General features: G+C 33.1%; 1 protein-coding gene across 1 annotated transcript; it reads left to right on the top strand.

The window, feature by feature from the left end:
* The first annotated feature begins 2,742 nt into the window (after window positions 1-2,742).
* Window positions 2,743-15,389, top strand: LOC126737766 (short-chain dehydrogenase/reductase family 16C member 6). Its single transcript, XM_050442810.1, has 7 exons — window positions 2,743-2,952; window positions 11,515-11,658; window positions 11,714-11,841; window positions 14,222-14,457; window positions 14,522-14,683; window positions 14,857-15,056; window positions 15,112-15,389. The coding sequence occupies exons 1-7, from the start codon at window positions 2,852-2,854 to the stop codon at window positions 15,212-15,214; spliced, it is 1,074 nt and encodes a 357-aa protein (XP_050298767.1). The 5' UTR covers window positions 2,743-2,851; the 3' UTR covers window positions 15,215-15,389.
* Window positions 15,390-27,001: the final 11,612 nt, after the last annotated feature.

The following is a 27,001-nucleotide window of genomic DNA, read 5'->3' as shown; positions in this document are numbered from 1 at the left end:
ATATTCCTTTTACAAGGTATTGTAAGATCGGTCTGATCTGTTATTCCTTTTGCAAACCTTTCATTTTTCAGTTTTCTAAGTTTGTGTGTAATCAGTGTTAGGGTCTATAGTATTTATAGATCCTGATATATTCTCATTCTCATTCTTATATTGTTGAAAAAGTCTTCTTCTTTAAGGAAGGATTCATAACACGAATTTAAAGTGTGTAGTGGTTTTCAGAGACTAATAAAAAGGTTAGTTCTGGCAGAAAAAACTTGTGAGCTAACCCCGGATGTGCATATACGAATGTCGTATAACTGATTTTGTAACGACTTCTTCCATAGGCATAGGATATCTGGCTTAAACACGCAAGATTATTGAACTTTTGAAAGTGCCTAACTATAAACTCATATATAAAAGAATTTTTTTGGCTAAGAACTCCTAAGTCTACTAGGTCATTTACTCATCAAAGTAAAAAAAATGTTTTATATTTTAAATAAAGTAATATTATTTTTCTTTAAAAATCACAAATAGACGCGTTAAATTACTATCCATGACTATCCAAATCAGTCTGTAATGCGACACAGGATGGTTTCTTGTGTTTTCGTAAATATTTAAATAATCTGTAAATTAGAAACATAGTTAATTTTGTATAACTTTGGTGATGCATTCAATAAGCGGAAACATTGGATCCAAATTGAAATCCTACGTTCGTTCAGCTATAGGCAAAATAGACTCCCTATTAGGAATACAATGGTTCAAAAATGCTGACGAAAAGTTTATCGGAATTCAGGTTTTTGCAAATGAAATATATTTTCTTGGTAACCATATTATATGTATAAATTACAAATTACTCCTATGTTAAGATCAATATAACAGTTTGCGAGAAATATTCAATTTTTTTTATTATAGGCAGTTTACACCCACTTTTAAGGGGATCAAGGCCATGATTCCACGGTGTCAGCAAAGTTCCGTACCACAATTGCTCCCAGCGCATTTCTGCAACCTAACCTTTTAATTTCTCTTATCAAAGTGACTAAAATTTTTCCATAGGGAGTGCGTTATATCTTAATGAAAATACTAGTTCCAATTATAAGCCTGTAATGGTTGCTACGACATCTCTCGAACCTAGCTGGTTCCCAGAATGCATTGAGATATATTGAGGCCTTCCCTCAATGTGTCCGTGGCAGTCTTGGCACCAGCGAAGATATTGAGGCCAATTTCCTGAAGTCTTATTGTTATTTATCTCCTAAAATAGTACGTTTTACCAATATGCGTACGAATATCCTAATTTTATCAGTCAAGTTGCTCACCGGTTTTGCGGCTGCAGCATTACTGTATTGTAAATTTACTTGACTTACGTGAGATTGATAACTATAATTTAGTTAATATGTGATGCCGTAGTTCTGGGGCTTACCGGATTCACAGCACAGGGGTAATAGAAGAACTACAGCCTGCTGCAGCATCAGGTTCAGGATCAGCCTGGCTCCTCGGCCTGAATTAAAAGACAAAGTGAAACCAATACACAGGAAACAATTGAGACACCCAACTTTTCCGACATGTTCTGACCACGGCCTTAATCATCTCAAAAGTGGGTTTAAGCCGTCTATAATTAGAAAAAGGAAAGGAATTCTATCAGGCCCAAATCAAGTTTTTGGTCCTGAAAAAATGGTAACATCCAGGATGTCAGAAAAATCAGTATATAAATAATAAATTTCAGTATAAGAAATCGAAGAATATAGCAAAAAGGTCAGCAACTGTTTGCCGTAACAGATCTCTTATATGCCATGTGCCAACAGGACTGGTTCCTCATGTCCTTTTTGCATTTTGGCCATATAGTTATTATAACAATATTGGTAAAGAACTTTGCACTTTGTTCTAAGAGAAAAAAACTCGGAATAACAAAAAGATCTACCTGTTACCTTATACCGAGTTATATATTACATGCATCTTTTTTTGTGGATATAGCTCTTCAAAGTTCTGAAGGGAACCTGCTTGGAAAATTACCACTTTTATAGTAATAAAAATTTGTATTGTTAAGTCAAGTCGGTCATGCGCTAGTTGAGTTTTTCTTTTCTTTTTTCAAGTCTAAACTTTTGTTTGTTTTTTTGTATATTAACTTAGTTAAATATTTTTCTGTATGTTTTATTTGCTTTTTTGATAGTAGTTATAATAATATTGTAATTTTATGTGTAGTCCGGCGAGTATAAAATAAAGGCATAATTTATTTATTTATTTACATCACATGCATTTTAGATCACAATACCTTTAAGATTAATAATTACCAAGTCTAAAAATGCAAAAAGTAATTCCGAGGAGGCCAAAGGGTAGGACTCCACAATTTCTTAAATCAATTGTTTTGGTAAAGTAATGTTTTGGTTGAAAGAATAAAAATATCAAACTTCAATTATAAATATCACTATCGCAAAATATGACACTGATAAATTCTTAACATACTTACTTCAACTGGGCTGTTCTTATACAGTAATTATAGTAAAGTGCATTTTATAATAGAACAGGCAAAAAAATATTTCCACTATCATAATTAACATAAAATATCCAACTCTGCACTGATTGTTAATCCAAGCTTTGTGTAAAGAAGTAGAATACCTACTTATAATAAGTAAAAAAAGTAATCAAATTATTTACTTAAATGAAACTCTAAAACAACATCATCACATCAACGTCAGGATTTTTTTCAGTCGAGGAATCATTAGAGAGAAATGGTTCCGTTTGGGAAGTGAAAGAAACGAACCTATATTCTTTTCACAGACTTGGTGCAACGCTCTCGACTAGCACGTATATTCAAAGTGGTCCGAGAGTAGTACGAGGAAAGAGTGTTTTTCTTTGCGAGTTTGATTTTAATTGCGATATGAATTATAATAATAATAAAATGGTGGAAACTCTGGGAGAAAAGGAAAAAAAATTGGATGGACAGAAAGTGGAGTATAGTGCATCCCAAAAAGTACAAAGGTAGGAAAATTTATATGATTAAAGGAACTTATAATTTGTATATATATATATACATATATTTTTCAAATAATGTTATCCAAATTGGTGATTTGTGTAGCATATCACTATGCTTTTCATGAAAATAATGACTAATAAGAAATATATCGGACTTTCTTTGTTTTCATAATAGTTTGAGCAGGGTTCAGTCAATTTGCATAAATACAGAATGGCTTCGATTATTCAGTTTAGCAAGAGCGTTTAGATTAGGGCTTTTTGGAGTTATTTGTTAAACAGCATTGGATAGGTTTTGTGTATTTTATTTAAATTATTCAAATTTATTTTCTTTATCCTTTGAAATACTAATATAAAAAGAGACGGAACGAATTAACCTAAAGCTTTGTTGCTACAAAGTCAACGTTTTAGCACTAATTTTCGGAAAATAAATTTGAATTGAAACCAAAGTTTTCTGCCAGAAACCTATCGAGTTCCATTTAAAAAAAAAGACCGATTACTTACATAGATACGAGGCTCGAGCAAGCATTGAGTAGTAAAGTTTGAGGAAGCCTCATATCTATACCGGGTGACACAGGAAAAAGTATTGACATATTCAGTTATCTTTCGTCGCTTCCTGTGTAACCGAAAGTGACACTAAATTTCTTAGTTTAAATGAGACACTTGGTATATTATTACGTATTTTGATATAAAATAATATTCTGAGAACAATGATGCTGCATTTGCTACTTTTTGTTTTATACCCGTAGAAAAAATAAATCAATTTCTTAAATTTTAAAATAGGGTGCTATGAATGCGGTGAAAGTTTTAATTTTTAATCAAGTAATCACGGAAAAATTGATTTCATTGCATTTTATGATTTAAATCTTTTACACGCCTATTTAAAATGTCCACATCAGTAATTTTGGCATTTACTTTATTTTTGTAAATATCACGTTATCGGGAATAGCTACTTTTGAAATACAGATTTTTATTCCGTATAATTTGATATGATTAATTTTTAAATCGGTTGAAAAATAAGCCTATAAGAAGAAAAAAAGTAAGTCACATAAATATTTAAATTTGATTAATAAAAGGCTTTGATTTCTTAAATAGGACGCTGCATTTTGACGCGTTTTTCAACTGACATAATACATGATATCTTGTCAAGTGCAATTTTAGTGTTTAATAAAATTTCCAATGTTTACTGACTGTATTTCTAAAAAACTGCATTTTAAAAGTGGTTGTTCATGGTGAGGTGCTATTTAAAAAAATTAAGCAAATGCCCAAAATACTGGTTTGGAAATGTTAAATAGGCGCGTAAGAGATTTAAGGAATAAAATGCAATGGATTTTTTTTCAATTCTTCCGTGATTACTTGATTAAAAATTCAAACATTCAAAGCATTCATGGTACCCTATTTTAAAATTAAGAAACTTGATTTTCTAGGAGTTTCTGCCAGAAAGCTTTAAGTTATTTTTTTAAACTTCTTCAGAAGCTTTTGTTGCTGAAGTTGGCTCTAAAAATGTCAGAAATTACTGTCAAAACTTTGGTATCAACTAAGTGTTAAATAAATGGACAATCTCTTAAGTTTTGTTCTTTGTTTTCGATTGAATTATTATACTACTACCGTAAGTTTTTTTTAAATATATTCATTTATGAAAATATTCTTCTATTTTATTTAAAGTTTGTTTTGTATAAATAAGTACACATAAAGAAATCATGTGCCGTATTTAAATTCTATAAAAACTCTTCCAATTTTTTACGGCTCTTATAATAAGGGCCTTTTAATTGAAATAAGGAAAATTTTGATTTAAAATTGATATGCCGTTTTTTTCATAGCAGGTATTTTTATTTGATATTATAAAGAAGGTTGTAATTTCTAATTTTTTAATAAAACCTAATATATCTTTTAAATTATTAGTTATTGAAATCACAAAAACGACACGAAATTATACGTATTTTATATTTAACAATGTTTTCAAGGACTATATATACAGTGTGGTCCAACGAAAAGATCAAAGATAAGATATTGCAGTACAGTTTAGATTTTTAAATAGACACCCCCATTTTTTTTAATTTTTAGATTATCCAAGTTTTAGTAACTTTTGGCAAATAAAGTTTATACATCCTTCCCTAAATCCATCCCTAATCATTGTGAAGCTTTTTGGATTCATAAAATTTGACTAACTGAACTTAATACTAATAATTACAATAATAATAATAATAATGGATTGCAAAAATAATAACCGTGGATACCAGCAAAAATATTTAGCATCAGTCAGTATCATCGTATGTTATCGAAAGACTTTGCCTTTGGTTGCAAATTGTTAAGTACCTACATTGTTATGATAAATATTAATCAATGACTTATTTAATTCAAGAAAGGGTATAAATAACAAAACTATATTAACAAAATGGGAGCATTGCATGAGCTACTGCCCGGTAGTTTAATACGTTACATCCAGGAAAAAAATATTAATAAATATGTTGAAGATAAATACGAAATGAAACCAGAAATAGCAGTTTTATAAAATTAAATTAAAAATATTAATTCTTGGGAAACAGCAAAATCCGAACCACTTTAATTATTTCTATTCATTAACTATTTCTATAGGATTTTTACCCTCAATAGTACAAAAAATTTTGAAACGCAACAAATTTTACACGTACAAGGTAAAACTTATCTATGAGCTTCGTAAAGACTTTGATAGAAGGTAGAAGTTTTTCGATTGAATGTCCCAATGTATAATCAACAACGCAAATTTGTTATTTTTCTCGAATGAGTGTAAGTTCTATTAACATGGTGCTTTAAATTGGCATAACTGTTGATGTTGGAGTGACTTGAATCCACATTTGTTTCGAGAGGTATACTCCCAATATTCTGAAAAAATAAATATGTGGATCAGCATTTTTAGAAATCCTATTGTAGGACTTTTTTTCATTTCTGGAAACTTAATGGGCGAGACGTATTTGAGAAAGATCAGAACGAATTACTAAAATTACGTTAATTATAATAAAAATGACATTAATTTCCAACAAGATAGTGAACCAGTACGACGCTGGCTTCAGTGCGACTGTTTTTGGACACCCATTTCCCAAATCAGTGGATCGCCCGGTAACCCCTATTGAGTGGACGCCAAGATCTCCGGAGTTAAGTGCTCTAGATTATTTTCTTTTTTACAGGTATTTGAAAAGTAAAGCTTTTAGTACGAAGCCGGATTCCATTCAAAATTCCGGAGTGGATTATGGCTGAATAACTGACAACATGCTTGAAAATGTTAATAACAGATTCGAACAAAATATTTATTATTGCATGGAGGTTAATGGACACCACTTACTTTCAGCAGTTATTAACACATTGACCTACTTCTTTATAGCAAATTAATTTTTACTTAATGTAATTTTAATTTAAGTGTAAATTATTTTGTTTTTATTTTTTTAAATATTTGTAGAGTTGTTTAATTTTGAAGTGCCTTATTCCTGTGGCTACTTACCGACCTAGACTTTTGTAGCACCCTTTATATTCATAACTCCTACTAATTGCTGAAACTTTTTGTATAATAAATTCCTATATTTCTTTCTAACGTTTTTTATCTATTTCAAAATCGCGGGAAAGACATTCGAGCTTTTGTCTATCGAAGTCGACCAGCTATTTTATTATGCTGTTCATTATTGTTTATGGACACGCTTGATCTGGTCGGCCGCAATACACCTTACAGGTTTTTTTAGTGGATATTTTAGTGGGTATTTATGAACGCTTGTTCGATATTGGCAATTGTATTTTAGTTGTGTTTTTTTGTAAGTAGTATTTATTTTTATCTATCTATCTTTTTATGCTAGTAGTAATTATTTTTTCTTTTTTATATCACTACATATTTTTTCTCTTTGAGTTAATATTTCATGCGCTTTCATTCACTATTTCATTAAAGTGAATAATATTGAATACACATTTTTTTCTAATGATTTTTATTATTTGTCTACCCGAAAAAAAAGTTCACGCTTCGCCACTGTCGTTAAGTCAAAATAGCGGACAAAAATTTTTTACCTATCTTTTGGACAAAACATGTGCTATAATTTTTTTTTTCAAAAACAGTCAAAGATAGGTAAAGGGAACTATTATGTAAATATTCAAAAGTAAATAAGGCATACAATCAAAAATATGCTATGTTTTAAAAATATTTCCAACCTATTCGTCAATCGCCCTGGATGTAAGAAGTTGAACGTTTTTTTTTTTAATTTTTAGAAGCAGACTGGCAATACAAATATTTTAGTATCAGACAAAATACTACCGACAAGAATATTTATTTTTCGGATCTAATCTCAGAGGGTAAAATGGTAAACATATTCTTGGTTTTTTTTTTCTCTCTTGAAATTAATATTAAAATTAAGTTTAGTTTTGTTACCTGGAATAAAAAACCATTCAACCAATAAGTTCGGGTGTAAAAATAATCAAAAATTAAATACTCCTATTCCATATTATGAATAGTATAAAAATAAATACCGGCAGAAAACGAATTTGCAAGAACAAATAACATGATTGGCAAAAAAATATTAAAAGATTAATTAGCCAGTGTTGTAAATGTGCATGTTTCAAAATAACATTTCAATTATTAAGGAGGCTCTTAGATGATTTTATGAAGAAAATTTAAATAAATCAATATTCTAATATGATTGAGCGAAGCAAAATTAATTTTTTATTATAACTTTAATAAATTCATAAATATTTTTATGAAAGTTGCCACACAGTTGTTGTCATACAGTTTCTATTTCTTAATTTTTTATGTTTTATAGATTGATATTCGAAAAAATGCGAGATTTTGCATTAGAAAATGCTAATTTTTAAACGTCACTCTAGCTAGGAACTTTGCATAATGTTAATAACTTAAGTAATAAAAAAACACGTCAATTTAGATATACAGGAAGACTTTTAATTTTATATATGACAAGTTCTGTAAATCACCTAGAACTAACCTCCCTTTGATATGTCAAATGGGAACCTTCACAGTGTGACATCATTGTAAGCAACATTAAAATGTTTGTTCATCAGTGCCAAAAAAATTAATCGGCTGACGTATCAGCGAATAGTGACCAAAAATATCTGGAAATCATGGATATTTTATCCACCTCAAACTTTTGTATTTCGGTTGAGATATAAGCGAATAGTAAGCAAAAATGTTTGGTAATAAAGACAATTTTATCAACTTAAGCTTTGCCTTACAGTGTCACACATTATTTTAAATGACAAAAAACTTTCCACCTTACTTCGCCAAAAGAATTGATCCAAGTTGAAGCGATTTACCACTAAAAATGTATGGTAATAAACAGTTCATTGAGTCCAAATATTTTTTTTAAATATGCGTCTAATATTTAAAAGTGCGAGAAAATATCTAATGTTATTTTGAAATTTTTTGTAGTATAATATTTGGCTTCTTTATTTTACTAATATTTTTTGCAGTACCTAATTAGTGCAAAATAACACTACAGTAACTAGCATTTTTAATACGTATAAAAACCAGTTGATATTTATTATTGTGAAAATATATTTAGACTTTCTCCAAAATACAATATATCCGTCAATCGTCCAATCTTTGGAAAACCAAGTGGATGAAAATGGTGTTGGGATATTAAACGAAATTAATTTGTATTTCCAACAATATGAAGCTCTTCCGCACTACGCTTTGATAGTTCGAGAGTGGCTTAATAAACAGTTTCCAGGGATGTGGATTGGCAGGCGAGATGCAATTGAATGCACGGTCGCCAGGCTTAACATCACTAGACTTTTTTTTCCTAGATTTTGGAGGTATTTAAAAGCTAAGACCTATGCGGAATGGTATCCAAATCGTTGGCACCATGATGCAAGAACTATAAGACAAGTAGAACATAGATTACTGGAAACAGGCAATTTAAATCCCCGAAAAAATCATGAAGGTTGTCCATCCATACTAAGCGTCGCTCAAAAAGAATACATTATTGACTTTGTGTATGTGGAACCAAGTACAAGTCTTCGAATTGTAGAATCTCAATATCATTCATATCAAAAAAATCAAATCATATCATTCATCATCAAAAAGATACAGTACACAGATTATTAAGGAGAAATGGTTTCTATCGATTTAGACCTCAAAAAGTTCAATTTTTCATGGAAGGGATAGTGAGCTTCGCCTAAATTTTTGTAGAATTTTATTGCAGCACCTAAATAATAATTCACCTTTTCTTGAAACTATTATGTGGACTGATGAATCTACCTTTACTGAGACTGATATCGCAAATACTCATAATCGGCATGAATGAAAACCCTCACTTATACGTAGTAGAACTTATCAGCAATGTTGCAGCAAATGGTCGATAAACATTTGGGTGTTATTACATTATAATGTTATTACATAATAATGTGATTGAACCATTACTTTTGCCGAACCGACTAACATCAAAAAGCTTTGTATGTTTCCTAAATGAAAATTTACCACTGCCATTACTCGATAAAGTTAACTTAGGAGTTAGAATAAATTGTTTACTCCAACATGACGGTGCACCTGCATATTATGGACTATAAGTGCGATGGTTCTTAAACGAAATATTTTCTGATGGGTAAATTGTGATATTATAATATTTTTATCATCAGGTGGATTGGATGAGGTGGCTCTATTCCATGGCTACCTAGATCCCCGGATCTCAATTCCTTCGATTTCTTTTATTGAAGGTGAAAGAAAAAGTTTGTCTCAAGCCCGTTGTAGATCCTGACAATGTTGTCGCTGGAATTCATGCCGCTGTGGTTTTATTAGATGACAATATTCTACAGAACGTTTGTGTCTCCATGATTCATTGCATAAATGTTTGCAGTTGTTTTTTGTCATTAATCGTAGGTTATTGTTAATAAAATAATTCTTTGATAATACAGTATAATTTTTTTTTCAACTCGATAACAGAGGAGAATCGAAAATTTTTTCCTCTTACTTTTCAACTCATAATCGTCCCTTGTATATAATTCTAAAAGCACGGGCGTTAATTTTGAGACGCCATGTATACTGTATGTATCAGCTGAATGGAATAAATTCCATAATAAATAAATGAGAGTATTCTCGACAAAGCGCTTAGACACGTCGATAGGTATTTTTACTTGCCTATTTTTTTCAATAAAAAAAATTATAGGAGATCGGTCATGTAGCAGTGGCCAATAACAACTTGGTTATTTTAAATGCAACACCCTCTATATTGCTCAATTTTTGGAGTTTCCAGAATATTCTCGACATATTTGATAGACAATATCCTATATCAATTTTCATCTGTTTCAGAGATATTAAGTGTTTTTCCATTTACTTTACTAACGTCTCAACATCTCATGCGTGACCAAACTAATCGCAATCGTTATTCGTTTTTTTAAGACAGCTAGTCGAGGGGTTTAGTTTTGTAGATAATATTTTTGACATATCTCCATAAAAATAAGTCTAATGATGTCAGATCAGAGGATCGTACTGGACCATTCCATTGGTGCACGTCTCCCTAACCTGCGATTTGGAAATATTCGGTTGAAGTACTCTCGAACATTGATTTAATAATGAGGTGGTTTATAACTAATTATAACTAATTATATATAATAAGTTTATTATATATAAGGTTATACCTGTATCTCTCGCACTGGGAAAAATCTTAGGAAAAGAAGGGGTAGGGTTGAAAAAGTATTACTTTTTATGTTAATGGCGCGTATCAATCAATCTATAAAATCTTAAAATTCAACAAACAATATATCAAATCAAACTTTTACACCCCAGATCTTAGTTAAAAACCTGGTAGTGTTAATATTGGCCAAATTGAGATCGCGAGCAATATTCTTTCCATAAGAAATATATTGCACTTCCCTAATGTTTGAACGCAAACAATAACTCCATTTTAATGCACTTTTATAAAATACCCTGATATATGAAAACTGTCTGCGGTGCTATTTCAATTAAATATTTTCAAGAAAATTTTTTGATTAGTAGACTCACTTATATGAGTTTTCAGTTTTCATATCAAGTTTCAATATTTTCAGATATATAGTTGAACCGTTCAGTCCTTTTTACAAGTTTTATCAGATGTCAATGTGAATTTAATAAAGCATTTTTTCAAATTATTTTGACTGCCCACGACTGGCTTGATTCTTTATCAAATTGCCATCCTGTGTAAAAATTATATCGTGCAATAAATACGTTTTTTTTTCTTTATGTCAATGAACTCTTAAAAGAATATTAAGTAGAACAAAGTAATTTTAACTCATTAGATTAATATATCATTAGAAGTAATATGCTTGGTCACATGAGTATATTATATTCCAAAATATCATATTGCAATTAAGATGGAAATTTTAAGACCTGTAACTTTTATAAAAGAAAATTTCACAACTACCGTTTTAGCTGCTAAAATACACGCAACATGCACTTTGTCTAGTTAAAAACTGCAATAGGTATTGCAACGGCTAATTGTTGTTGCATGCAGGATATAGTCTATTAATTTTTGAAAGTATTTACGGTATATAATGAGTGACTATTATTTAAAGTTGAATATACTTTACTATTTACTTACCTACTGAAAATAAAATCCTAAAATATTATAGGATATTGAGATCCATCTACATAACACTACATAGAGCAGCACTAAGGGCCATTACACGAATCCTAGATTTGTTGGTATTATTATGGCTTACAATATACTACTTCGCCGAAGCAATTGTGTTAACCTTTACTCCGAACTCCCTAAGGTAAGTAACAAATAAAATGTTCTTATTAGTAATAATAATTTTTGTATATTTTCAGAGTTTTAAAATCTTTAAGAGGTCGTACGATTTTGGTAACTGGAGGCGCAGGAGGTTTAGGACAAGAATTAGTATCTAAGCTTGTCAAATATAAAGCCAAAGTGGTTGTATGGGATATCAATGAAAAGGGTAAATTACTTTTCTTTTAATTACTTATTTATTTTAGCAATTTATATCAAGCAATTACAAGATGATCTATGCAAGTGTTTTCAAACTATGGTGTGAATCTTTAGGGGAATTTGATTCGTTGGCCGTTTTAAAAAATAATCGTATTCTCATTATCCTCTAGATATAATTTAGTTCAGTAAAAAATTTTGTTAAAAACGTTAGTCGAAAACTAGCATTTTAACCAATGCTGAAAGTTAATAATTTTGGTCAGTCTAAAAATGATCACTGTTAACCTTGGGACTATCTCGTGAAAACTTCACCTCGTCCATCAATAAAATATTGGTTTTAAAACATGAATCTTAGATAGTAGGAGGAAAAAGGTAGTAGAGCTTGGATTTGCTGTATGATATGGATACGGCTTTTTTTAAACTTTCCAAACGGTTTTTGAGCTGACTTTCAACGGCAGTGCAATCTTCCTGGTAGTAACTAAATGATCGTCTTCTATCGCATTAGGATAGTTTCTTCTACTCCAGCCATGGTTACAGTTTCTGGTCTTCCTCCCCTGTATTTGTAATAAATAAAACGCTCAATTTCACATACTCATTGCATGTAGCGTTTTAATGTTTTCGAACATGGAATCATTCTGTTTGCATCCTGATAAATCCTAATTATTTCGTATTTCAATTTGCTTATCCATAAATACAGTTTTGTATTAAAAGTATTTATAGTTGAATAGTTGGTTGGATATAAAAATAATTTGATATAAATACATCGGCGTATGTTCCTTCAATAATATGACTATGGTGCCCACTAGGACGCCACTGCACCTAATAATTTCAATCCAGTTAGAGCTAAATAACCCCCTCATTTTTCAAAAACTGCACCAAACTTCATCATATCATATCAAATCAATCCCACATCAAATAATGATGATGATGACTAAGTAGGTGAACATCATCATTAAGCCCAAGATATTTCAAAAATCAACTTCCAATAGACCGGCACCCAAGAACCACATGGTTTCTTGGTGTTGTAAACGGAGGCTAAGCCAAGAAATATTTAATATTATTACAATCTAAGAGTTGTTAAAAAGTCGCAAATAAGCTGTTATAAATAAATGTTGTAACATCAAATTCAATGCTTAGGTCCTATAACAGGACATGCGTAACACAGAATTTTAACAAACATTTAGGCTTAGTAGATTTGCTGCACTAATTTTTGATAAAATCAATAATAATTTATGGAAACAATATCTCATCCTCTCATTACACACTGACCAAGTTGGATCAGTGTATCCGATTTTAGATTAAGAGCTTTTGGTAATAGAGAACGCTTGAAAAGCAATATGTTTAACAATAGAAAGCGTTGATTCAATTTGAATAAAGATGAACTTATATAAATTACTTTTAAAAACTTGCCAAAATTGTCAGAAAAAGTATGAAGTAAATATATAGCTAGTTCTTTGGCAGATTATTAAATAGTAGTCAGTACTAATTTTTAAAAACTTAAATTCTCTTGACTCTACATGACCTACCAAAAAGTCACACATTAGCCTTACACTCTTTTGGTGTTAACAAAAAATGAAGGCTCCAAAAAATTAAGGAAAGATGACCATAACCAATCATTCGTTAGGTCCATCGGTTCTATTCTACAGGCCTCTCGAGCATAAATCTTTATTTTTTTATAAAAATTATGTGTACATTTTAATTTGTGTATTTAACAATAATGTTAATGCTTAATAAATTAATTAATGAACTAGAGCAGTTTCGGAAAAGATTGTTGACATCTCTTGTTCTTTCAGAACATAAATGAGACGCATTTTATTCTTAATAATAATAATAATAATAATAATAATAATAATAATAATAACAATAATAATAATAATAATAATAATAAAGGTCTTTTTATTTAGAAAAAAAATACAATTACAAAGTTAATAGTTTAAAGGCGAGATTCAGCGCACAAAGATTCAGATATCTAAATGCCTGTTCTTCCATCTAACCTAGTTATCTATACTGTACTAAGTTCCAAAATAGGAATAATATAAACGCTATAAATTATAAAGAGTACATCAACCAGCAAAAAAAAAGAAAATCTGACAGCATATATGCTTACACGAAGAAAAAGAAACAAATTGAACCCCACAAACAAAACACATCACAAAGCAAAAGATACAGTCTGTTATATGTATGTATATCATAATATATAGTCTATTGCACTAATTGTTTTTGTTCTTCTTGAATGTCAATCAAAAATCAAAAATCATCTTAAATGTTAAAAACAGTTTACGAGTATTTCAGTTTACTTATTAAAACTTTACTTGGATTATTTATTTATTAATCAATATCTTTTATATATAAATAAAAAACTCAAAGAAAACACGCTTGCTTATCTTTTATAGCTTTGGCAAAACTAAAAGACAAAATGGATGGCGAAGGATACAAAATATTCACTTACGCTGTAGATGTATCAAACAGGGCAGCTATTTATAAAACAGCCGAATTAGTTAAGGATGAAGTTGGATCTGTAGACATTTTGGTCAATAATGCGGGCATCGTATGCGGACAAACTTTCTTAAACTTACCAGACGATATGATTGAAAAAACTTATCAAGTGAATACTTTGTCATGTTATTGGGTAAGGAGCTTTAATGATGTAATTAAAATTGAGCACTAAAATTAATGTTTATTTATTTTTATAGACAGCAAAAGCTTTCTTGCCCGACATGATCAAAAAAGGACGTGGACATATTACTACCGTTGGTAGTTTAACGGGACTACTTGGATCATACAATTGCACCGATTATAGTGGTTCAAAGTACGCAATCATTGGTTTTCATGAAAGTCTTATGGCTGAACTAAAGGTAATTGGGTCTAGAATACATAAAGTATTTTTTTAAGGTCACTTCTATGCAACCGCCCTAACAAATATGTATAATTATTTTATTGTATAAATATGCTAAATTATTTTTTAAATATTTCTAATACAATGGCTATTAACATTAATTCTAAGTAAAATTATTACAAACCATTTCAGAGTATGGGTTACCACAAAATAATTCTAACTATGGTAAGCCCTTATTTTATTAATACTGGAATGTTCGAAGGATGCAAACCCACTTATGCCCCAATGCTGGAGGCAAACTATGTGGCAAAAAGGATTATTTTAGCAATCAGGAGAGAAGAAGTCTTCTGCACCGTACCCGCTAGCTCTTGTTACATTTTGGGACTAAAGAAGTAGGTGAAAGAAAGGCATAATATAATGTGGCTAAAAAACGTTAATAATTTTTAGCTACATCCCTACCAAACTCTCGTGGCTGCTGCAATTCAGAGTATTACGGTTGCCACAAGCAATGAGAACCTTAAGGAAGTTTAATGAAGCCATTGCCGCTTAAAATATATTTTTTAATATATGTAATGTCAATATTTTTAGCGTTATCTTGCCTTTATTTATTTGTTTATTTGTATGTATATTTCAGTTACAGATATAATTTGTAGGTGTAGAATGTAATGTTAGTTTTAGAACCATTATAGACCTATATATCACTATTAATAAATATATGCATCTTACTGGTATTAAAGTAAAAAATTTATCGGCATATTTATAAATACTGTAATGATATTGGCAACGCTGTCAATACCAGCTGTTCTTCGTCATTCCGGAATGACTCAAGCGGGGTCATAACACGACATCTCTGGAGACCACGAACTTAATAAATATACCTGGACTACTAATGCATATGGCCACGATACCCAAAAAAATTACCACTACCTGGTGGCCGCCATGCTTATAGTGGTTGTGTCCTTTTGATGTTGGTCACTCTGTACATTTTTAGTGTTGCCAACACAGAACACAAATATAGAGAAATGCGTGTTGCCTAATGAACAGACAGAAATTCTGTTGACAGCTTTATTGACGTTGTTGACAAAGACGGGGGCAACCATCTTGGGTGGCGTGTGGCGGGAAATTTAAGCCTGATATTTAGATTTGAAGTAATTTGTAGAATTACAAAAGTTGATGCGTTAACTGACGAGGGATGAGATATATTTAAATAGAATTTTATTTTATTTTAAAAAAACAATATGCTTATCAGTTTAGAAATACCCACATTTAATTAAAATCGTTAATTTTAAATGTTGAGAAAAAAATAAAATATTGCATCTCAGACATCCCTCATCACTTCAATCAAGAATTAACAAATCAACTAAAATATTATTTAATTTAAATTTGGTTCTCAAGGCATTGCTTATTTAAGATATTTAGCTATAGATACTTACCAAAAATTATAAATTGGCACAATAGATATGGCACCAAATTTTAAATAAAAAAAACAAAACTAAATTGTCTTTTAAATATTTTATTTTAAGATGAATTAAAATAAATTTAACAAAGGGTTTTAAAATGCATTAAAAAAAAGTTACAATATAAATTAAATACTCCAAACTGTAAGTATGGTATTAATAAGACCTTTTATGTCAAAAATAGAATTTTTACAGGTATAAAGCATATTTTAACTGAAAATCCTAATTTCTGGAGTTTCAGAAAAAATTACCTGCTTTTTTTTGTTTCCATAAGTGTATAAAATATTATAAGAAATATGTAATAAATATACCTAAATAAAAAATTAAACATATATATTTTTTAACCATCTATACATAATATAAGTAACAAAATAATATATATCCACATATGATGGAAAACATAACCTCTTATAAAGACAGAAACTGAACCTATCTCTTGAAATAAATCTGGCTTCTCATTGTAAATAAGTTAATTAATAATGACTAGATATAACACAAATACATATGTATAAGTTAATATGCATGTTTTTTCCATTTTATTTTTTTTGGATAAGCAAATAAAAACAAAATATGACTTTTGATTTTTGGTTAGTCACAATCGGGTAAAGATGTCACAAGTCAGTGGGGTTGTCTCCAGTAAGTATGGAACATGAAACATAAGAAAACAGATTAAGAAAGTGTATTGTGTATACAATATTCTTCTAAAATAAAATACATAACTTTTTATTATTAGTATAACTATTACTTTAACTATTGATTATCACATTTAGTTATGATTACAATTAAGGTTCTAAATAATACTTCAAAGGATTTTATATTAGTCTATAATTTTACTTTGAGCCAATAACATGATTTAAATTATGGGTCAGTAAATAAAATAGGACTGTAAAAAGCATAGCATTTACTATCAAAATGTCTCAGGTAATTAAGGTATTTTAAAAAATAAGATATTAAATACTAAACTCTTAGTATCATTAGCTAAAAAGTTAAAAAACAAAATTATTCTATTTCACATTTTAAAAATGTCAATCTGTCACAATTGAAAAAGACAGTTTTTGGATTAAAAAATAAAAAAACTAGTGATAATGTGCTTAGTGTGAAATTGGTAAAAGATTTATTTAGTGTCATTGGATACCCTTTATTGCATTTAGTTAATTCATGCCTATCAACTAGCATAATTCCAAGTGATTTAAAAACTAGTGTAATGATTCCAATACCAAAGGTAACCACTCCAAAGATTCCTGCAGATTTTCGACCAATAAATTTATTGCCTGTCATTGATAAAATTATAGAGACAATTGTATGCCAGCAGTTGAGACAATACTTTGAACAACATAAACTGTTATATATTGGACAGTCAGGGTTTAGGAATAATCACTCTTGTGAATCTGCTCTTCAGTATGTGTGTGGGACATGGTGAAAAGACATTAACGAAGACAAATTAGTTATTAGTGTATTTGTGGATCTTCAACGTGCTTTTGAGACATTAGACCGTAATATTCTTCTTAAAAAACTGTTATATTATGGTGTATGTAATAGAGCTTTGGACTGGATTAAAAATTACCTGGATAAGAGGTATAATAGAGTATCTATAGGACAAAAGTTTTCAAATAAAATAGAAAGTATCGTAGGTGTACCACAGGGTAGTGTTCTTGGACCGCTGTTGTTCGTTATATATATAAACGATATCTATACTGTTTTACAAAACTCTTTAGTAAATTTATTTGCAGATGATACAGTAATTTGTGTGTCAGGTAAAAATTACAGGGAAGCTACAAATATTTTAAATTCAAATTTGAATAGAATTTGTATCAGTGGCTTTGTAAAAATAAATTAAAACTAAACGAATCAAAAACAAAGTGTATGCTAATAGGTACCAAAGTAAATTGTAAAAAATTTTTAGATCAAGGTTTAAATATTGAAATTAATAAGTCAAAAATTCAATTTGTCAGTGAAATAAAATATTTAGGAGTACTCTTAGATCAACAATTAAATTTTCATGGTCATGTAAATTATATTTCTAAAAAGATTGCCAAGAAAGTTGGGTTTTTTAGGAGAATTTCTAATTGCTTGTCTCAATGGACTAAAATTTTAGTATACAATACAATTATTTTGCCGCACTTTAATTACTGTTCCTCGTTACTTATATCATGCTCTCAGGAATATATAAATCAGTTACAACTTCAACAAAATAAAGTAATGCGAATTATTCTTAACGGTAATAAATATACACCTATCAATCAGATGCTTCAAATATTAAAATGGCTTCCTGTGAAGCAAAATATTCTTAAGGCAAATTTAATTTTAATTTATAAAATAGAGCATGGATTTATGCCATCATATCTGCAACATTTTTTAGAGAAAAGATCCAACTTTCAACAATATAATATAAGGTCAAGAAATGATTATCATATATCAAGAGTTAGATCAACTTTATTGCAAAAATCATTGTTTTTTGGAGGGTTACAAGCTTTTAACTCTCTTCGATTATTTAGAAATAGCGTTATGTGATGTACAGTTTATGTATTACTATAGGTTTTACTTATTTTTTATACTACTAAATTGAGCAAATTGAATGTATTAGCCAAGTGCTAAATAAAGAATATTATTATTATTATTATTATACCGCCCCGCCACATTCAACCTTCATACCGATGGTTGCCAACAAAAAATATATTAAATAAAATAACGGTAATGAAGCTGACGACGCTGACGTTTGACATGTGAGTATAGCGGATTGCCTAGTTTTTGGCGATTTGTAAACGACACTTGGGTATATCGTCTAGAACAGGTGTCCTCCTTATTTAATACGTGAATAATGTATCACCATCTTTATTTAAAGGTATTTGGTTCACTGTTTCTCAAAACCGAATTATTGTGAATTGTCTGTCTGTGTTTATAATAGAATAATATATTTGTACTATGTAAACCCTTGCTAATTACAAACCCTCATAAAATCATCTATATTTTGATTTTTATAGATGGTTGTACCTATTAATGTAAAAACATTGTACATGGAAGGACAGTAAGACTCGTAATAGGAAAAATGTTTTTAACTGATAAAATAAAAGTGTTTTTAACTGAATTTGTTAAGTAAATATAAGCAAAAATTTAAATGAAGATCATCATTTTCATGGTATTAGGATTTATAAGATTCAAGTTTAAGTTTAGATTTATAAGATTCAAGATTATCAGAATATTAAAACAAATATTTTAAAGTGCATGCATCTATTCCAAGTTGATTGAAACTTTGTCTCATTTCAGGTGAGAATTACTTTCTTTCATAAGCTTTAACGAAATTCCTAAAGAAGTACAAGAAAAATTACAGATTTAACGCAACTATCTCAAATTCTTACCTATATGTAACTTTCTATTTTGTATTTTTGTAAACATAACCTCTCAAAAACTTTAATTGTTTTGTTTCCCTACAATTAGCACAACTAAAATTTGTCAGAGTAACCAACATCAAAAGGACACAATCACGCAAAATAGCGGCCCTTTAGTAGTGGCCCTAGTAGTGCAGGTTTATTTATTAAGTTAGTGCTGGAGACGCATGAAAGGTTAGCAAATCTTCCGGATAGTGATCTGCATAGTATATGAGGAGTGTCTTTTCAAAAGGGGATATTCACATTTTTGGGTTTTGTTATCTCTTGAATCCGTTTATCTGTGCTAAAATTCATATTTTCACCATCATAAACCGAAACAAAACGTGATAGATCCTTAGTAAATTACATTGAAAAAATTGTGTTCTTTTCAAAAGGGGATTTACTATTCTGATTTTTCTCAAAAGGTGATATTGATATACATAAATTAATATTTACATTTCATTTTTTACACGTTTGGTTTAAATTTTATTATACTTTAAACTAATTATGTAAAAAAGAACAGATTATATTTAATAAGGGGCTTATAGGTCCTACGTTCTAGGCAGTACGGTCTTGCATTCCAACTGTCATTTACGTATCTAGAATGTTGCAGTCAGAGGCACGATACTGTGCTCTTAGCCACTCTGTAAATTAATAATAAAGTGAGAATGTGAGGTTATAGTTAGTGTGATAATGTTTTCATTGTTTTTTGGTTAGTTTGCTTATAATGTGGCGGACAGAGGTATAGCAACACTCCGCCCCAGACAACCGGCAACACTGGCATGAGTTGAGGACCGTCAACGTCAGGAACGTCGATGAAAACGGGGGTCTTGGCAGAGAGAAAACGACAACGATCTCGATGCGACTTTCGATCCGTTGCGAATGTAGTTTGTAATTACATATTACATTACGCTAATTACGTTAAGTTTTATGTAGTTTAGTGTTAAGAAATAGTTTAAACTAAACCGTGTGCTTATTTGCTCGCCGCAACAGCCACATTGGTGACCCCGACGTGATACACAACCGACGAGACCAACATGTCTAACACCGAGCAAACCGACAACACGACCACCCACACGACTATTACAACGCCAGCGTCTCAGAAAATCGACGACCAAACTGTAAACGCCCGCGTAGCCATGAAAGCCCCAGAATTTTGGTGCAAGGAACCAGAACTGTGGTTTCTACGACTAGAGACACAGTTTCGACAATCGCGGATAACTACAGACGATATTAAATTTGTAAATTCGATCACACCGTGACCAGTCTTAGTAGTGAAGTCCTACAGGAAGTGAGTGACATTCAACGCAATCCAATCCCAGGTAGGGCTTATATTGACCTAAAAACCAGACTGCTAGAAAGATTTGGCATTAACAACGATGAGAAAATTCGAAGGCTTATGAAAATGACCTTGGGTGATCTTAGGCCTACACAGCTGCTCCATCGAATGCAAGCACTATCGGCGAATAATGTGAGTGTAGAAATGCTTAAAAACCTTTGGCTCGATCGTCTACCTCCTCAAGTCCGAGTAGTCATATCGATTATTGATGGTGATATAGAGGAACTCGCAAAGAAGGCCGACAAATATGTACGTGGCGCCAGCTTGCCTATTATGTCCGTTGAGCAAAAATCGACCCTGGAAAAAGTGACTGAGCTTAGCGAGCAGGTAAGCGCCTTACCTAAGAAAGTAGAACTAGACCGTAGACAGCCACTACATACCTCAACTCCCACCGACTCCCACCCGTCCGAGTGCCACTACCATCGTCGATTTGGGGCTCAAGCGAAAAAGTGCAGACCTCCGTGTATGTTTCCAAAAAACGATCAGGGGGCGCAGTAGTGGCGACAACCGTTGCCCCCCATACGCTCCGTCGCCTGTTCATCACAGACGAAGTGCTTCAACTGCAATTCCTCATCGACACTGGCGGTGATCTGAGTGTACTACCACGAAGAATCTGCTCTGCACCACAACCGAGCAACGTATGTTTATACCCAGCAAGCGGCGCTTGCATTCGAATGTACGGACAGAAGCAAGTGACATTGAACCTCGGGCTTGGCCAATCGGTCAAGTGGACCTTCGTGGTTGCAGACGTAACCACAGCTATACTGGGTGCTGACTTCCTAAAATATCACGGTATCACCGTAGACATGCGCAATAAGCGCCTGGTGAGCCAGACGATTCCAAGCAGCATCGCATGTGTATATCGACGAGTGGCAACACTAGAAGTCGCCCTATCTACTGCTCACTCTTACGAGCGACCGGCTGACGTGCCAGACGACCCTGGAAGAGTTCAGCATTACATAGACACCCATGGACCTCCAGTCTTCTCGAAACCACGAAGGCTGCCGCCCGATTGGCTACAAGCTTCGCGAGACGAATTCAACCACCTGATGGAGTTAGGCATCATCCGACCATCAAAGTCACCGTGGGCCAGTCCACTTCATATGGTGCAGAAGGCCAACGGGCAGTGGCGTGCTTGTGGCGACTTTCGTCGTCTTAACGTCAATACCAAGCCTGATCGATACCCTGTGCCGCATATTTAGGATTGCGCCAACCAGCTTCATGGTAAGACCATCTTCTCTACTATCGATCTAATTCATGCCTTTTATCAGATCCCAATACGACCGAAAGACATACAGAAGATTGTGATTACGCCATTTAGACTGTTCGAATTCCTGCGCATGCCTTTCGGGCTTCGAAACGCCGCTCAGACGCTACAGCGCTACCTTGATTATCTACTTCGGGGGTGCTCTTTTCCGTACATATACATAGACGACATCCTAATCGCCTCGGACACAAAAGAAGAACACGAGGAGCACTTAGCCCGAGTTCTTCAAATCCTTAGAGAAAATGGACTCCAAATCAACCAGGAGAAGTCCAAGTTCCGCACCCACGAGGCCAATTTTTTAGGAGTTACAGTCTCCTCAACTGGTGTTCGGCCACTGCCGACCAAAGTCATCGCCATCCGCGACTTTCCACAGCCCAATACTTACCGACAACTACGTCGCTTTCTGGGAATGGTCAATTTCTATCGGCGTTGGTTACCAGGTGCAGCAACCGAGCTTATGCCACTAACGGAGCTCTTATCCAACCAAAAGAAGAGGCAGAACGACCTAGTCTTGAATCCCGCTTCAACCGGTGCCTTCACCAAAATTAAAGAACTCCTCGCTACCGCTACAGAATTAGTCTTTCCTGCACCAAGTGCACCCTTAAGCATGTCTGTCGACGCCTCGGACACCGCAATAGGTGGGGTACTACAGCAGCTTGTGGGTGAGGATCTACAACCCATAGCTTTCTTTTCTCGGAAGCTATCCAAGACTGAACGGAACTATAGTACTTATGACCGTGAACTCTTGGCGGTATTCAGTGGTATCCATCATTTCCGCCACTTCCTCGAGGGTACGCAGTTCACCGTATACACCGACCACAAGCCTTTAATATACGCATTTCAACAACGCCACGACCGCCAATCTCTAGACAGATTCGTCAATTGGAATTTATCGGACAATTTTCAACTGACATCAGACATGTTAAAGGTGCAGCAAACATAGTCGCCGACTGCCTCTCACGACCTGAGATAGACGCACTTGCAGCGCCCACCACTATTGACTTCGACCGAATGGCTGAGGCTCAAACTACAGATGAAAGCCTTCAACGAGTGTTAGAAGATCCTGCCAGCTCCCTTCAGCTACAACGCATTGTTCTACCAGGCAGCCAGCGACCCCTGTATTGTGACATTCAGGACGGCCGGATTCGCGTGTATGTGCCTGCAGCCTTTCAACGAGACGTCTTCCTGAAGTTTCATACACAGTCACACCCAGGACATGCCGCAACCCTACGGTTGATTTCTGAACGCTTTGTGTGGCATAACATGAAACGTCAGGTTAAGGAATGGTCCAGAGAGTGCATCCAATGTCAGCGTGCCAAAGTTGGACGCCACTCCGTTACACCGGTGGCGGAACTAGGAATGCCTGATGATCGATTTACCCACATCCACATCGACATTGTAGGACCACTCCCACCTAGCAAAGATTTCCGATACTTGCTTACAATCATTGACCGTTTCACAAGGTGGCCTGAATCCAACGGTTGTATTGAACGTTTTCATCGAACTCTTAAAACCGCTCTTATCGCCGCGGATGCAGTATCGTGGACTGAGGCCCTACCCTTGGTCATGCTGAGTCTCCGCAACACCTTCAAGGCAGATATCTCCTGTACCGCCTCTCGTACAGGAGTATCATATACCAACGTACCATAATCCAACGGAGTTGGTATACGGTACGCCAGTTCGTCTCCCCGGACAGCTACTAGTGCCAAGCGCTACTCCACCCACCCGATGAGCACAGATTTGTTCAACGGCTTCGTGAGACCATGGGAGCTCTACGACCAGTACCAACAAGCAACCACTCCAACCGCACTGCCTATATCCATCTAGATCTGAAAACTACAACACATGTTTTCATACGGACTGACAAAGTGAAGCCGCCGCTAACACCCCCGTATAGTGGCCCATTTAGAGTTTTGGAAAGGCATGACAAGTTCCTGACAATAGATGTCCAGAATGTACCTCAGCGCATTTCTATGGACCGTGTCAAACCAGCTTATGTCCCAGCGTCCCATAGGTTGTTGGAAGAACATTCATACGCCAACCGTTTGCAGCTTAACGTATGTCAGCAAAACCACTCGCAACCAACTGCGGGTTACTCACTGGGGGGAAGCCCTGTGGCGGACAGAGGTGTAGCAACACTCCGCCTCAGACAACCGGCAACACTGGCATCAGCTGAGGACCGTCAACGTCAGGAACGTCTATGAAAAGGGGGGTCTTGAAGCGTAGCCGATCGATAGTTCTAGCCTGGACACTTATCCCCGCTTCCATCGATACCTCACAACAGAAGCCGAAATCATGCGAGGCGACGACCGCATCGCGATGGCAAAAATTCCGCGCTGGGGCACATATTTTGCGTTGATTTGAAATAATATTTTACTGCAGTTATTATTGTAGTTTATAGTAAGATTACGCTTTTAAAATTTTAAACTACCAAACTATTTTGATACTCGCTTTGAGTTTTAAAAAGAATAAAAATTCGGTATTTAAATTAGGTGGGTAAATTGACAATTTTATTTTTAACTTACATTTTACAATCTTAATTTTATTTAGAATAATGCCTACCTCTTACTGCATTCCTGTTTAAGCTCAGACAAAATTAAAATGGATTTAAATTTTTTTTTTGGTTTTTTTTTATTATCTTTAGAATCATTAAAATTTTCGATTTTTTAAATAAGCAACAAAAATTTGGCGTAGGTACTACCTAATTTTGTTTTCGACATTAACATTTTTACGAAAAAGTAATACAGCAATGCAAAAACTTTCCCATAGCAACCAAGATAACCCACAAAAGTGTCAAGAATAAGTTTTTGAAAATTTGTTTTTTTTTCAATAATCTTCAAAACCACATAAAATATAATATATATATTTTTTTATATGGCATATTCTTTTACAAGTAAATAATGTGCAACTTTGGGGTAAATTATCCATTTTCGTATTTTGAGGGTAGATGAATTTGAAACACCGTTTATGAATATTTTTCCAATAAAATAAAAAATATTTAAGACATTTATCATATACCTAAAAATACGTTATAATAAAAAAAAAATATTATCTTGTAAAATGTAAAAATTTTAGGTCCCGCGGTATCTCCACTTAGTCGTTCCACTGTACGACGTGCTCCACCAAATCTCGGCTTCAATTTTGACGCCACCAGACCAGTGTCACGGCTAGAACTCTCGATCGGCTACGCTTGAAGTCGATGAAGTTTTATGTAGTTTAGTGTTAATAAATAGTTTAAACTAAACTGTGTGCTTATTTGCTCGCCGCAACAGCCACAATAAAATCAATAATATTGAAGACAAAATATTGATAGAAAATGGAAGATAAAACGGTAGAGGCTTTAAATAGTGGTGGTAGAAAGCAGAGGAGTATAAAGAAACTTCGAAAAAGGAAATTGTAAGTATGTTGATAAAGATCCTCTGTGTACAGATTTCAAGAAAACTTGTTTACATCGTTCTAGTAAAACTAAATTTGTAGGTGTGCTACTATTCCTTTGTCATTGGTGATGACAAATAAAAAAAAGTTTTACGAACAGGAAACGAAGGTAGAGCAAGATATATTTTTATCCTGATTAATAACGCCTTATGATGCACAAAGAAAAGGAAACTATGCGGCAAAATCAAATGTCAAGAATAGGAATATGAGCTGCCAGTATCACTTATTTTCAAAGAAAAAACGTGTGATTGTAGTGCGTAAACAATTTTTTATTATTGCTTTTGGAATTACAAATAGAGAACCTGTGTAAAACATTACATAAAGGAATAACGCCGGCAGAAAACCGAGGTGGAAATAGGTATGGTAATCGCAACGAAAACAAAAAACAACGCCTTCGTTTACTTTTAAATAAAATGCCTGCACAAGAAAGTCATTATGGCCGACAAAAGTCAAAAAGGATTTACTTGTCATCACAATTAAATGCAAAGAAATTATGGCAACTTTATAATAGTTCTGTGACGGATGACTTGAAAGTTAAAAAACAATGTTTTATAAAATTTTTATAGGAGAATTCAATATCGGATTTGCATCTCCAGCTACGGATGCTTGCAATGTCTGCGTGTTATGGCGTAATAAAATAAAAAATGAGAAAGATAAGGCCAAAAAGCAACAGTTAATAACAGAAAAGAGGATACATAAACTCCGTGCAAATGCATTTTACGACTATCTGAGAAAAAAAGAGGACAACAGTCATTCTGTATGTTTTGACCTACAACAGGTTCAATGTTTGCCTAGGACCCTCATACAAGATGCCTTTTATGCCAGACAGCTCAGTTTATATAATTTTTGTCTTGTACCTTTAGATTCAAAAGATCCTGTTTTTTACTCATGGGATGAGTCACAATCAGCAAGAGGTTTTACCGAAGTGGGATCTGCTGTGTATGACTATTTAAAGAAATTAACACTAAAAGCTGATGTATTTCACTCAAGACTGTTTTGCGATGGTTGCGTAGGGCAAAACAAGAATAACCACAGTATACACATGCTCCTGTTCTACCTTTTGAATGACTCCCCAAAACATCTTAAGGACATAACATTATTTTTTCCAATACGAGGCCACAGTTTTCTACCAGCAGACCGGGTTTTCGGTCGTTTCTGGAGAAAGAAATTAGAAAGCATGTTGTAATAACCACCAAAGAGGAATATAATGACATTTTTAAAAAATTTGGCACACTAAGATTATTGGGGCACGATTGGATTCTAAAAGATGTAAAAAGCTTGGAGGCATATTATAAAAAAGTGGATGGTATCCAGAAATTTAAAGGAATGATTTTTACTATAAACAAGGTTCGAGGTCATTACACCGTTGATTTAAAATGTTATGAGAACTATAGATTTGAGAATCCGTTGGAAAAACCTATAACAATTCTTAAAAAGGGAAAGAGGCACCCTTTGTCATGGGATAATTTGAATT

The sequence above is a fragment of the Anthonomus grandis genome, chromosome 6, assembly GCF_022605725.1.
Source record: "Anthonomus grandis grandis chromosome 6, icAntGran1.3, whole genome shotgun sequence".
NCBI classification, from domain to species: Eukaryota; Metazoa; Arthropoda; class Insecta; order Coleoptera; family Curculionidae; genus Anthonomus; species Anthonomus grandis.
The sequence above is the reverse complement of the archived record's forward strand: the minus strand, read 5'-3'. Positions and strand labels throughout refer to the sequence as shown.

Excerpts from the sequence above, each read along its gene's own strand:
- LOC126737766 (XM_050442810.1), top strand. The coding sequence starts at position 2,852 with ATGAATTATAATAATAATAAAATGGTGGAAACTCTGGGAGAAAAGGAA. Across the intron at positions 2,953-11,514 it reads GCATCCCAAAAAGTACAAAG|GATATTGAGATCCATCTACA; the intron begins GTAGGAAAATTT and ends AAAATATTATAG. Across the intron at positions 11,842-14,221 it reads ATGGGATATCAATGAAAAGG|CTTTGGCAAAACTAAAAGAC; the intron begins GTAAATTACTTT and ends TATCTTTTATAG.